The sequence below is a fragment of the Phyllobates terribilis genome, unplaced genomic scaffold (assembly GCF_046119375.1).
Source record: "Phyllobates terribilis strain yellow unplaced genomic scaffold, ASM4611937v1 Scaffold_9__5_contigs__length_417890890, whole genome shotgun sequence".
Classification (NCBI taxonomy): domain Eukaryota; kingdom Metazoa; phylum Chordata; class Amphibia; order Anura; family Dendrobatidae; genus Phyllobates; species Phyllobates terribilis.
Window position 1 is genome coordinate 113,415,465 of NW_027362769.1, and position 16,155 is coordinate 113,431,619.

A 16,155-nucleotide genomic window follows, 5' to 3' on the forward strand; every position below is an offset into this window, starting at 1 on the left:
TACTACATGACACTGCCCCCTGTATCAGATACTACATGACACTACCCCCTGTATCAGATACTACATGACACTACCCCCTGTATCAGATACTACATGACACTACTCCTGTATCAGATACTACATGACACTACCCCCTGTATCAGATACTACATGACACTACCCCCTGTATCAGATACTACATGACACTACCCCCTGTATCAGATACTACATGACACTACTCCTGTATCAGATACTACATGACACTACCCCCTGTATCAGATACTACATGACACTGCCCCCTGTATCAGATACTACATGACACTGCCCCCTGTATCAGATACTACATGACACTACCCCCTGTATCAGATACTACATGACACTACCCCCTGTATCAGATACTACATGACACTACCCCCTGTATCAGATACTACATGACACTGCCCCCTGTATCAGATACTACATGACACTACTCCCTGTATCAGATACTACATGACACTACCCCCTGTATCAGATACTACATGACACTATTCCTGTATCAGATACTACATGACACTACTCCTGTATCAGATACTACATGACACTACCCCCTGTATCAGATACTACATGACACTACTCCTGTATCAGATACTACATGACACTGCCCCCTGTATCAGATACTACATGACACTACCCCCTGTATCAGATACTACATGACACTGCCCCCTGTATCAGATACTACATGACACTATTCCTGTATCAGATACTACATGACACTACCCCCTGTATCAGATACTACATGACACTGCCCCCTGTATCAGATACTACATGACACTACCCCCTGTATCAGATACTACATGACACTACTCCTGTATCAGATACTACATGACACTGCCCCCTGTATCAGATACTACATGACACTACTCCTGTATCAGATACTACATGACACTACCCCCTGTATCAGATACTACATGACACTGCCCCCTGTATCAGATACTACATGACACTACCCCCTGTATCAGATACTACATGACACTGCCCCCTGTATCAGATACTACATGACACTACTCCTGTATCAGATACTACATGACACTGCCCCCTGTATCAGATACTACATGACACTACCCCCTGTATCAGATACTACATGACACTACCCCCTGTATCAGATACTACATGACACTGCCCCCTGTATCAGATACTACATGACACTACCCCCTGTATCAGATACTACATGACACTACTCCTGTATCAGATACTACATGACACTGCCCCCTGTATCAGATACTACATGACACTGCCCCCTGTATCAGATACTACATGACACTACCCCCTGTATCAGATACTACATGACACTATTCCTGTATCAGATACTACATGACACTATTCCTGTATCAGATACTACATGACACTGCCCCCTGTATCAGATACTACATGACACTACCCCCTGTATCAGATACTACATGACACTACCCCCTGTATCAGATACTACATGACACTATTCCTGTATCAGATACTACATGACACTATTCCTGTATCAGATACTACATGACACTGCCCCCTGTATCAGATACTACATGACACTACCCCCTGTATCAGATACTACATGACACTACCCCCTGTATCAGATACTACATGACACTACCCCCTGTATCAGATACTACATGACACTACTCCTGTATCAGATACTACATGACACTACCCCCTGTATCAGATACTACATGACACTACCCCCTGTATCAGATACTACATGACACTACCCCCTGTATCAGATACTACATGACACTATTCCTGTATCAGATACTACATGACACTGCCCCCTGTATCAGATACTACATGACACTGCCCCCTGTATCAGATACTACATGACACTACTCCTGTATCAGATACTACATGACACTGCCCCCTGTATCAGATACTACATGACACTACCCCCTGTATCAGATACTACATGACACTACCCCCTGTATCAGATACTACATGACACTGCCCCCTGTATCAGATACTACATGACACTGCCCCCTGTATCAGATACTACATGACACTACCCCCTGTATCAGATACTACATGACACTGCCCCCTGTATCAGATACTACATGACACTGCCCCCTGTATCAGATACTACATGACACTGCCCCCTGTATCAGATACTACATGACACTGCCCCCTGTATCAGATACTACATGACACTGCCCCCTGTATCAGATACTACATGACACTACCCCCTGTATCAGATACTACATGACACTATTCCTGTATCAGATACTACATGACACTGCCCCCTGTATCAGATACTACATGACACTACCCCCTGTATCAGATACTACATGACACTACACCCCTGTATCAGATACTACATGACACTACTCCTGTATCAGATACTACATGACACTACTCCTGTATCAGATACTACATGACACTACCCCCTGTATCAGATACTACATGACACTACCCCCTGTATCAGATACTACATGACACTGCCCCCTGTATCAGATACTACATGACACTGCCCCCTGTATCAGATACTACATGACACTACTCCCTGTATCAGATACTACATGACACTACTCCCTGTATCAGATACTACATGACACTACTCCCTGTATCAGATACTACATGACACTACCCCCTGTATCAGATACTACATGACACTACCCCCTGTATCAGATACTACATGACACTACCCCCTGTATCAGATACTACATGACACTGCCCCCTGTATCAGATACTACATGACACTACCCCCTGTATCAGATACTACATGACACTATTCCTGTATCAGATACTACATGACACTGCCCCCTGTATCAGATACTACATGACACTACCCCCTGTATCAGATACTACATGACACTACACCCCTGTATCAGATACTACATGACACTACACCCCTGTATCAGATACTACATGACACTACTCCTGTATCAGATACTACATGACACTACCCCCTGTATCAGATACTACATGACACTACCCCCTGTATCAGATACTACATGACACTACCTCCTGTATCAGATACTACATGACACTACTCCTGTATCAGATACTACATGACACTACCCCCTGTATCAGATACTACATGACACTACCTCCTGTATCAGATACTACATGACACTACCCCCTGTATCAGATACTACATGACACTACTCCTGTATCAGATACTACATGACACTACCCCCTGTATCAGATACTACATGACACTACCTCCTGTATCAGATACTACATGACACTGCCCCCTGTATCAGATACTACATGACACTACCCCCTGTATCAGATACTACATGACACTGCCCCCTGTATCAGATACTACATGACACTACCCCCTGTATCAGATACTACATGACACTACTCCCTGTATCAGATACTACATGACACTACCTCCTGTATCAGATACTACATGACACTACCCCCTGTATCAGATACTACATGACACTGCCCCCTGTATCAGATACTACATGACACTGCCCCCTGTATCAGATACTACATGACACTACCCCCTGTATCAGATACTACATGACACTACCCCCTGTATCAGATACTACATGACACTATTCCTGTATCAGATACTACATGACACTACCCCCTGTATCAGATACTACATGACACTACCCCCTGTATCAGATACTACATGACACTGCCCCCTGTATCAGATACTACATGACACTACCCCCTGTATCAGATACTACATGACACTACTCCTGTATCAGATACTACATGACACTGCCCCCTGTATCAGATACTACATGACACTACTCCTGTATCAGATACTACATGACACTACCCCCTGTATCAGATACTACATGACACTGCCCCCTGTATCAGATACTACATGACACTACCCCCTGTATCAGATACTACATGACACTGCCCCCTGTATCAGATACTACATGACACTACTCCTGTATCAGATACTACATGACACTGCCCCCTGTATCAGATACTACATGACACTACCCCTTGTATCAGATACTACATGACACTACCCCCTGTATCAGATACTACATGACACTGCCCCCTGTATCAGATACTACATGACACTACCCCCTGTATCAGATACTACATGACACTACTCCTGTATCAGATACTACATGACACTGCCCCCTGTATCAGATACTACATGACACTGCCCCCTGTATCAGATACTACATGACACTACCCCCTGTATCAGATACTACATGACACTATTCCTGTATCAGATACTACATGACACTATTCCTGTATCAGATACTACATGACACTGCCCCCTGTATCAGATACTACATGACACTACCCCCTGTATCAGATACTACATGACACTACCCCCTGTATCAGATACTACATGACACTACCCCCTGTATCAGATACTACATGACACTACTCCTGTATCAGATACTACATGACACTACCCCCTGTATCAGATACTACATGACACTACCCCCTGTATCAGATACTACATGACACTACCCCCTGTATCAGATACTACATGACACTATTCCTGTATCAGATACTACATGACACTGCCCCCTGTATCAGATACTACATGACACTGCCCCCTGTATCAGATACTACATGACACTACTCCTGTATCAGATACTACATGACACTGCCCCCTGTATCAGATACTACATGACACTACCCCCTGTATCAGATACTACATGACACTACCCCCTGTATCAGATACTACATGACACTGCCCCCTGTATCAGATACTACATGACACTGCCCCCTGTATCAGATACTACATGACACTACCCCCTGTATCAGATACTACATGACACTGCCCCCTGTATCAGATACTACATGACACTGCCCCCTGTATCAGATACTACATGACACTGCCCCCTGTATCAGATACTACATGACACTGCCCCCTGTATCAGATACTACATGACACTGCCCCCTGTATCAGATACTACATGACACTACCCCCTGTATCAGATACTACATGACACTATTCCTGTATCAGATACTACATGACACTGCCCCCTGTATCAGATACTACATGACACTACCCCCTGTATCAGATACTACATGACACTACACCCCTGTATCAGATACTACATGACACTACTCCTGTATCAGATACTACATGACACTACTCCTGTATCAGATACTACATGACACTACCCCCTGTATCAGATACTACATGACACTACCCCCTGTATCAGATACTACATGACACTGCCCCCTGTATCAGATACTACATGACACTGCCCCCTGTATCAGATACTACATGACACTACTCCCTGTATCAGATACTACATGACACTACTCCCTGTATCAGATACTACATGACACTACTCCCTGTATCAGATACTACATGACACTACCCCCTGTATCAGATACTACATGACACTACCCCCTGTATCAGATACTACATGACACTACCCCCTGTATCAGATACTACATGACACTGCCCCCTGTATTAGATACTACATGACACTACCCCCTGTATCAGATACTACATGACACTATTCCTGTATCAGATACTACATGACACTGCCCCCTGTATCAGATACTACATGACACTACCCCCTGTATCAGATACTACATGACACTATACCCCTGTATCAGATACTACATGACACTACTCCTGTATCAGATACTACATGACACTACTCCTGTATCAGATACTACATGACACTACCCCCTGTATCAGATACTACATGACACTACCTCCTGTATCAGATACTACATGACACTACCTCCTGTATCAGATACTACATGACACTACTCCTGTATCAGATACTACATGACACTACCCCCTGTATCAGATACTACATGACACTACCTCCTGTATCAGATACTACATGACACTACCCCCTGTATCAGATACTACATGACACTACCTCCTGTATCAGATACTACATGACACTACTCCTGTATCAGATACTACATGACACTACCCCCTGTATCAGATACTACATGACACTACCCCCTGTATCAGATACTACATGACACTACCCCCTGTATCAGATACTACATGACACTGCCCCCTGTATCAGATACTACATGACACTGCCCCCTGTATCAGATACTACATGACACTACCTCCTGTATCAGATACTACATGACACTGCCCCCTGTATCAGATACTACATGACACTGCCCCCTGTATCAGATACTACATGACACTGCCCCCTGTATCAGATACTACATGACACTACCCCCTGTATCAGATACTACATGACACTACTCCCTGTATCAGATACTACATGACACTACCTCCTGTATCAGATACTACATGACACTACCCCCTGTATCAGATACTACATGACACTGCCCCCTGTATCAGATACTACATGACACTGCCCCCTGTATCAGATACTACATGACACTGCCCCCTGTATCAGATACTACATGACACTGCCCCCTGTATCAGATACTACATGACACTGCCCCCTGTATCAGGGATGCGAATGGAAAAGTTTTGTCAGTATCCCTTTTATTAAAGTAAGTGAACCCAGCCAGTGCTATGAGTCCAGCTGACCAGTGTCAGTCCTGTGCTGTTCCTGGAGGAGATGTAACCCTAGCCCTGAGTGACACAATGAGTGGCCTCTCTCCTCCATATGCACATATAAATAAACTGCCCATTCTGGCCGGGCTGTGAGGAGGGGCAGTGTGCAGAGGAGACACCTTCCCGAGCAGCAGTGCCAGGAGCAGGCGGCAGCAGAGGGGGCAGCAGCAGCCAGGACGCGCGGCCCCGAGCTCCCGGGAGCGCGCCTTCACCAGCTCTGACATCACACAGCCTCAGCATGGCGCTCAAGGTGACTCCGACTAGCTGCTCTTATTGCATAATTGCTTCTCCGTGCTTTGCCTCTTCCCCTAGCCCAGCTGCCACAATGGCAGAAGCCTCCTGCCCGTGGGGGCGCAGTGCATGCAGTCCTGTGTGGTGCTGAGTGGGGGCGCAGTGCTGGGCCCTGCACATCGCTGCTTTGTGCTGTCATGATCCAGTGCTTGCTTCTATGTGTCCTACCTGCCCACTGCTTAGTGCACAGGCTGGTGCCCGATCTGTGTGCTGCCCGATCTGTGTGCTGCCCGATCTGTGTGCTGCCCGATCTGTGTGCTGCCCGATCTGTGTGCTGCCCGATCTGTGCCAGGAGCAGGGGGGCTTCTGCAGCGCAGCCTGTGATCCTGTGTGCAGCTGCCCATAGACCTGTGGAGATGTTACTTTATGCCACCTGATAGCTGATTCTTCCAAATATGGCACCAAAAATAGCCATTTCTATTCTGTATAGTCTAAGGAAAATGTATTTTTTTTATTTATCTTTATCATGTAACTGTGATGATGAGTTATTATTTTTTTAAACAATGTATCAGAAATGTTATTTTGTACTGCAGGTCATAGCCTGAAAATAAATAGTAGGAGAAAAGGACATATATCTAAAAAGCAATTAATAATAAATTATTGCAAAATGTATTACAAACCTGTGCAGTTTGTTAACTTTTTTCCTGTTTTTTTTTTTTGCACCTTTTTTTCTTCTTGACACTTATTTTTTCCAAAAGTAGTATGTGAATGCACTGACTATGGTGATTTGTTTTCAATAATGTGTTCTCTCATAGGCTTCTTTGTAGAAAAAGCATAAAATAAAACTTGTCTGACAAAAAAAAAAACACATGAAATTCATGATTCTTTTTAGAAGTGAAAAATAAAAATGGTACAAGAAAAAACTCTACAGGAAGACTAAGGCCACGGTCCCACTATCAGTATTTGTTCAGTTTTCAGTCAGTATTTTTTTCTCAGGAGTGGGAGACAAAACCAGGAGTGGGTGATAAATGCAGAATTGGTGACTTGTTACTATTATACTTTTCAACTGATTGTTTCTCACCTGGTTTTGTCTCCCACTCCTGAGAATAAATACTGACTGAATACTGACCAAATACTGATAGTGGGGCCGTGGCCTAAGGCTAAGTTTCCACGATGAGTTTTTTTTATGCATATTTTTGAAAAAAAAAATGTAAGTAACCTATTTTATTTAATAAGTGCAGAAATGTTGCAGAAAATCTGCAATATCAAAAACTCACCAAAAAGCTCTTTGCGGTAACGTAGCCTTATTTTATGTTCTCATATTATATATTTGCTGCAGTTTGTGTTGTGGAAGTTTCTGCAAATGTCCTTTTCACCTAAAACAACCCAGTTGAGAAAAAATGGAATCAATTTTCAGTTGCAAAAATACACATTTCTGTAACACAATCTTCGTCATGGGAATTCATCCTTACATCAGTATTTGTAAGCAAAAACCATGAGTGAACAATCAGAGGGAAAGTATAATAGAAACACGTCACCACTTCTGCATTTATCACCCACTCCTGGTTTTGGCTTACAAACACTGATGTAAAATACTGAATGTGTGAACATGGCCTTAGTCTGTATTCACACATAGCGCAAATGCTGATTTTTTTCCTGCTGCTTTTTATCTGCATGACAAAATACACAATAACATTCTTTTTTGATTATTGCATTTTTTACATGTGTTTTTTTTTTTAAACCCTACCTCCCCCATAAAAAATCCTATAGAGAAAAATGCACAATTCGACAGCGTCTTTAAACGCACAGTGGGCCCCAGTTTTCACATCATCTGCTTTGCTTGGTCAGTTAAACGCTGCGGTGGAAAAATATAAAGCATTTACGCTACATGAGAACATGGCCTCAAAGTTCCTCCACACAGTGGATTTAATTCTCCGCAGTCTATCTACAATGTTTCTGCATCAAAATTTTGCTGCAGATTTTGTTGAAAATTTCACCCAATTTATTACAAAGTGTTAAGTGAATTCTGCACAAAGAATCGACATGTTGCTGCTTTTTTAAATCTGCACCGCAGGTCAATTTAGGTATGAAAAATTAATACAATATGTAGAAAAGATTTTTAAAATTTCAACTTAACTGGTGCGAACTGTGTTACGCTGCGTGTTTTCCCAACTGAAATTTTGCATAAAATGCACATTATCTGCATTTACCCAGTTCACACAGGTAAGATGTTCTGCAGATTTTCTTTCTGGATTTTCCGGACAGACCGTTTTCGGTGTATTACAGTACCAATGTTGTTTTAATTTCATCCACATGTTGAGGATGTTCCGTCAATTTTATGCTATAGATGTTCATTGTGATTCGCAAAGCAAATGGGAAAATCCACAATCTGGACCAACCCTAAGGGCTCATACTCACTTGCGAGAAAAGCGGACGAGTGCAATCCGATAAAAAATTCGGATTGCACTCTGACCAATGTTATTCTATGAGGCACATCTCATCTGCGATTTTATTTATTTTTTTTTTTCAGCTGAAATCGGACTGAGAAAAAAATCGCAGCATGCTGCGTATATCAAACGAGACTCGCCAATGCAAGTCAATGGGTGCGAGAAAAAACGGACAGCGTGCTGACCATCCGTATGCCATCCGATTTTTACAGATACATTACCATTCTGTAGCATACAACACTGTAAATGATTGTAGAATAATAGTTGCAGAGAAAAAAAACACACTGCATACGGATGTCATACAGATGCTAGGTGTAAAAATTGCATGACACTCGTCCGTTTTTTTTCGGTCCAGAAAACTGACCTTTTTTTCTCATATGGGTATGAGCCCTTAAAGGGAAACTCTGATGTATAAAGAACTTCCCATTGCTTCTGTCATTACTCTAAAGAGTCACCGACCAATGGAAATCTGTAATCTTTTGAAAAATAAAATATTTTTCTTGCTCGCTGCCATTTAAAGGGGTTTGCAATTACTGTCCAAGACAGAATTAAAGGGCTGTTCTTCTACTTTTGTACTGATGACCTATTCCAAGGATAGGTCATCAACATCAGATCGGTCCGACACCTGGCACCCCTACCAGTAAGCTGTTACCAGCTTCACCAGAGGCGAGATATAAACCGTGTATGGATTCGACTAGCTTCACTGTGTAGTGGCTGCTCCACGATCCTGCAGAGCAGCTCCTATGACATTGAATAGTTGTTGAAACCCCTATAAGGCTCTTCTCACTTCTCTTTCATTGTAGGATCACAAATATAAAAATAACAGCAGTACCAGACCCCATACATGACACACACCAAAATCACTCAACAGACCCCTTTCTCTAAAATGGGGTCTGTAGGGTTTACGTTGTGGTGTCTCTTCTTATCCAAACCCACTGATTTGCCATATAGTACTCTGTATACCATTTTGTCTCCATCTTTAGTCATCCTCTCAGTCCGGCAGATTTACAAGCTAATAAAGGGTTATTAAAGGAGTACCCCCCAAAAAATAACTTGTTTATTTGTGTTATATTGCAGTTTACCAAACGAGCTGATCCCAATGAATTGAAGACTATCTTTCTTAAGGTAAGACAATGGTTCAATGTTTTCATTATAATTAATTATGTTTATAGCAATCTCTTTGTTATTATGGGTAAATATTTGAATGATCTCCTCTAAAGTTTATACAATATTGGTTTAATTAAAACATAAGTATGACGATAAACTGATAAGTGAGACTGCGTTAGAAAGTCGTCGTATTTTCTGTTACATACTGTACGAGTTGTGTATGAGAGATCGATGGTTATAGTTTTCCGTGCTGGCCATGGTGCTCGGACAATAAGGCGGTGTTCACAGTATGCTTTCTCTATACTTCTAAGTTTGTCCATTTGTTGTAAAAACTTATACACTGTATAAAAATCCCATTGGTATCTATTGGTATTATATGACCCCTGATGTGTCCGTATATTACTGTCTGTGTCTAGTAAAAGAACCTTATTAGTAATTAGTCCTGTATTGTATGGCAAGGTGACATCCCCTGGAGGGCAGTGTATTTTGGTTTGTATTTTTTACTTGCTCTGTGCAATTAAAGGGTTTTTTTAGTGCACAAATAAACAATGTCAGAGATTTCATAAGTGTCAAATTAGGGGATGCCTGAAACCCACTAACACAAGAAAAAATGTAATCTCCATTTTCATTGGAGAGTTGAATTAGTGCATATAGAGCATGGGTGTGCAATTAATTTTCCCGAGCCCTCACATAACCACCTATATACAGTATGAGCCCCCACATAGCCTCTCTATATACAACATGAACTCCCACATAGCTCCCTGTATACAGTATGAGCATCCACATAGCCTCTCTATATACAACATGAACTCCCACATAGCCCTCTGTATACAGTAACAGCCCCCATAGCAATCTCTATACACAACATGAACTCCCACATAGCCCTCTGTATACAGTATGAACCTACACATAACCCTCTATATACAATAAGAGCCCTCACATAGCCTCCTATATACAGTATGACCCTCACACATAGCCTCTCTATATGCAACATGAGCCCCCACATGGCCCTTCTATATAAAGAATGAGCCCTCACATAGCCCCCTTAATACAGTATGAGAGCCACATAGCCTCCTATATACAGTATGAACCCACACATAACCCCCTATATACAATAAGAGCCCTCACATAGCCCCCTTAATACAGTATGAGAGCCACATAGCCTCCTATATACAGTATGAACCCACACATAACCCCCTATATACAATAAGAGCCCTCACATAGCCCCCTTAATACAGTATGAGAGCCACATAGCCTCCTATATACAGTATGAACCCACACATAACCCCCTATATACAATAAGAGCCCTCACATAGCCTCCTATATACAGTATGACCCTCCCACATTGCCTCTGTATATGTAACATGAGCCCTCACATAGCCCCTCTATATACAGCATGAGCCCCACATAGCCTCCTATATACAATAAGAGCCCTCACATAGCCTCCTATATACAGTTTGACCCTCCCACATTGCCTCTGTATATGTAACATGAGCCCTCACATAGCCCCTCTATATACAGCTTGAGCCCCACATAGCCTCCTATATACAGTATGAGCCGCCACATAGTTCTCCTATATACATGCACACATATGAAAAAAACAACAACATATACCTCCTTCTTGTTCCCCTGGCATTCTGCTACAGTCTCCGGAGCACAGACGTTCCATATCGCAGACGCGATTTAATGACGTCATCACGTCTGCTGTCTCAGTCACAAATGCTGATTGGTGGAAGAAGGAGCCGGCGGCTATGGATGTGCATAGTGGTAACATCTGGCGGCAGGCGAGAGCATGATGCAGCCCATGGGCCACTATTTTCAGCACTTCAGCTGTCATGGTCCACGGGCCGGAGTGGAACAGCCAGAGGGCCGGATGTGGTCCGTGGGCCGCACTTTGCCCGGGTCTGATATAGAGATCTCTTCCCATTGTAGTCAAAGTAAAATACTTTTTGTTTTGAAGATTTTAGGAGTCGCAATTTTCGCATTCCCATATGACATTACTAACATGTTTGATATCAGATTTAAGAAAACTTACTGACTTCTGCATAACTACTTAGAACACTATGTATTAAATATGTCTTGGAGGAAAAGTGACCTCATTGTCCATAGCAGCCTATCGAAGATCAGCTTTGATTTGACACTTTTCCTTTTCAATTTTAATAGATGAGAGCCAAAGAATCAACATGAAAAAAAAAAACATTTGTAGAGGCTGTTTTGATTTGTGATATTTTTTATTTTTTTTTTTTATTATGGAAATCTCTTTTGTTGTTTGCTGTATTTTTAATGTTTCTATTAGATTGTGCAGTGTACCGTTCTACAACAAAGCCCATGGATGATGACTATAACATGCTCTTCATTTGTTAAAGTAGTATGCATATGGCTGTGTGCCCACGATGCGTTTTTCAAGCGTTTACGCTGCGGAAATTCCGCAGCGGAAACGCTTGGTAAACCTTCCCCATGGTCTCCAATGCAATTCCGCACTTTCAATGCCCATGTTGCATATTTTTCCGCAGCGTTTATGCTGTGCTCAAAAATACGCAGCATGTCCATTAATTTTGCGGACACGCAGCGTAATCGCCGCCATTGACTTCCATTAGAACGCGCCAATTCCGCAAGACTGCATCTGTACTTGCGTAATTGGCGCGTTCTAATGTGCGGATGGTACCCAAGTCTGGAGGAGAGGAGACTCTCATCCAGACCTGGGTACCATAGAATCTGTAAAAAAAAGAATTTAAAATAAAAAATAAAGTTTATACTCTCCTTCCCGTGTCCTCCCGGTGTTTTGTCCACGCCGTCCGGTCTCTTGCAATGTTTGCGCTGTTGTGAAGGACCTGCCATGACATCACTGAGTCATGTGACCCATCACATGACTCAAAGACGTCACTGCAGGTCCTTCACACCACCGCAAGCAATGCAAGAGACCGGACGCAGCAGAGATGACACCGGGAAGACACCGGAAGGTGAGTATAATCTTTTTTTTTTTTATTTTTTACCATTCTTATTCTTTTTTTTAACTATTACTTGGTCACACTATATAAATCCATGCCGGTTGCATGGATTTATATAGTGTGACCAACTTGTCAAGCACTTTTCCAAGTGATGCTAAAATCGCTTCGAAAACTGCTTGAAAAAGCGCATGCGAAAATGCATGTAAAAACGCTTCTCTCTGGCAGAAAAAACGCATGTAAATCTGCATGCGTTTTTTTCTGCCAAGAGAGAGGCAAAAACGCTCTGCGTCAAATCTGCTACGTGGGCACATAGCATTAGTTTGTTTATAATAGGCGTTTTCGTATATTAGTAAACCCTTTTCCTTCTTTATTGATGTAATTTTTATTTTTCTGTATATAGACCATCTAATTGTGTTTTTGTTTTAAATGAGTTGTCCGGCCTTAGGCTACAAGTCTGCAGTCACTCCATGTGACTGCAGACTTGTGAATCCTCATTCCACCCACGCACTGTGCTCTTTCATCATTCTCCAGTGCTGGGACCGCATACATACGGTCACATGCTGACTAGACGTGCGTGGCCTCACTGAATGCAAGTGTATTGAGCAAAGCCGGACAAGTCTAGTTGAAATGTGGCTGGAAGTATGCAAATCGCATACTTGTGATTACATAACTGCCCGCTCTCTACACCAGCATCTGAGTGTCCTGGCAGCGCACAGTGTGCACAAAGTGAGGATTCACAAGTCTGCATCACATAGAGTAACTGCAGACTTACAGCCTAAGGCCGGACAACCCCTTTAATATATTATATTATTGATATCCCATCCCTTTTTGTCTTAACAATCTATTACCCACAAAATGCTTTTATATACACTGCTCAAAAAAATAAAGGGAACACTTAAACAACAGAATATAACTCCAAGTAAATCAAACTTCTGTGAAATCAAACTGTCCACTTAGGACGCAACACTGATTGACAATCAATTTCACATGCTGTTGTACAAATGGAATAGACAATAGATGGAAATTATTGGCAATTATCAAGACACTCTCAATAAAGGAGTGGTTCTGCAGGTGGGGACCACAGACCACATCTCAGCACCAATGCTTTCTGGCTGATGTTTTGGTCACTTTTGAATGTTGGTTGTGCTTTCACACTCGTGGTAGCATGAGACGGACTCTAAAACCCACAGAAGTTGCTCAGGTAGTGCAGCTCATCCAGGATGGCACATCAATGCGAGCTGTGGCAAGAAGGTTTGCTGTGTCTGTCAGCATAGTGACCAGAGGCTGGAGGCGCTACCAGGAGACAGGCCAGTACACCAGCAGAAGTAGAGGGGGCCGTAGGAGGGCATTAACCCAGCAGCAGGACCGCTACCTCCGCCTTTGTGCAAGGAGGAACAGGAGGAGCACTGACAGGAGCCCTGCAAAATGACCTCCAGCAGGCCACAAATGTGCATGTGTCTGCACAAACGGTTAGAAACCGACTCCATGAGGGTGGAATGAGGGCCCGACGTCCACAGATGAGGGTTGTGCTCACCGCCCAACACCATGCAGGACGCTTGGCATTTGCCACAGAACACCAGGATCGGCAAAGTCACCACTGGCGCCCTGTGCTCTTCACAGATGAAAGCAGGTTCACACTGAGCACATGTGACAGACGTGACAGAGTCTGGAGACGCCGTGGAGAGCGATCTGCTGCCTGCAACATCCTTCAGCATGACTAGTTTGGCAGTGGGTCAGTAATGGTGGGGGTGGCATTTCTTTAGAGGGCCGCACAGCCCTCCATGTGCTCGCCGGAGGTAGCCTGACTGCCATTAGGTACCGAGATGAGATCCTCAGACCCCTTGTGAGACCATATGCTGGTGCGGTTGGCCCTGGGTTCCTCCTAATGCAGGACAATGCCAGACCTCATGTGGCTGGAGTGTGTCAGCAGTTCCTGCAAGATGAAGGCATTGATGCTTTGGACTGGCCCGCCCGTTCCCCAGACCTGAATCCGATTGAGCACATCTGGGACATCATGTCTCTCTCCATCCACCAATGTCACGTTGCACAACAAGACTGTCCAGGAGTTGGCGGATGCTTTAGTCCAGGTCTGGGAGGAGATCCCACAGGAGACCATCTGCAACCTCATCAGGAGCATGCCCAGGCATTGTAGGGAGGTCATACAGGCACGTGGAGGCCACACACAATACTGAGCCTCATTTTGACTTGTTTTAAGGACATTACATCAAAGTTGGATCAGCCTGTAGTGTGTTTTTCCACTTTAATTTTGGGGGTGACTCAAAATCCAGGCCTCCATTGGTTAATAAATTTGATTTCCATTGATGATTGTTGTGTGATTTTGTTGTCAGCACATTCAACTTTGTACAGAACAAAGTATTCAATGAGCATATTTCATTCATTCAGATCTAGGATGTGTTATTTCAGTGTTCCCTTTATTTTTTTGAGCAGTGTATAATAATATATATATTGTAGTATATAGCCAGAGTACTCTGGTACCTTGATATTTCATGGTCCCTTTTGATTGATGATTGATAATTTTTCTTTTTCTGTATATAGGACATCTAATTCTGTTTTTGTTTTCTTAAAGGGGTTGTTTTACTAAGCACATAGGGTGAAGCCCACTAGTCAGCACATATGTGCATAAACTGCTAATTCTCCCAAAGGGTTCATTTGTAAAAGTGTCACAGATTTTATATTTCTAGATCTTGATCTAATGGTGTCTGTTTCAATCCGTTAGTAAATTCCAGTCATTTCCATGGCATCAGTCACCTAGGTTTATTAACACTCTCTCATGCAGTAACATGTTATTAACCGGTTTCACCACTTACATAGTACAGCGTGGTGCTGGCCCACATACCTTAGAGGTCTTTTGTAACCTGATTCTCCCAATAGTTCTCCCTCCTCCTAAAGAAGGTCGATTGAATGTTGTATCATTATAAAGCTTCATTGGAAATCAAGCCAGGACTGTAGGAAT

General features: G+C 43.0%; 1 protein-coding gene across 1 annotated transcript in view; it reads left to right on the forward strand.

Moving 5' to 3' along the window:
- Positions 1–6,548: 6,548 nt before the first annotated feature.
- The window catches only part of SLC25A12 (solute carrier family 25 member 12), a 223,712-nt gene continuing 214,105 nt past the window's right edge, over positions 6,549–16,155 (forward strand). The window contains exons 1-2 of the mRNA XM_073646949.1: positions 6,549–6,698; positions 10,204–10,251. Of these exons, the coding sequence (XP_073503050.1) occupies positions 6,687–6,698; positions 10,204–10,251 (60 nt within the window). The 5' untranslated portion in view covers positions 6,549–6,686. The remainder of the gene's footprint in view (positions 6,699–10,203; positions 10,252–16,155) is intronic.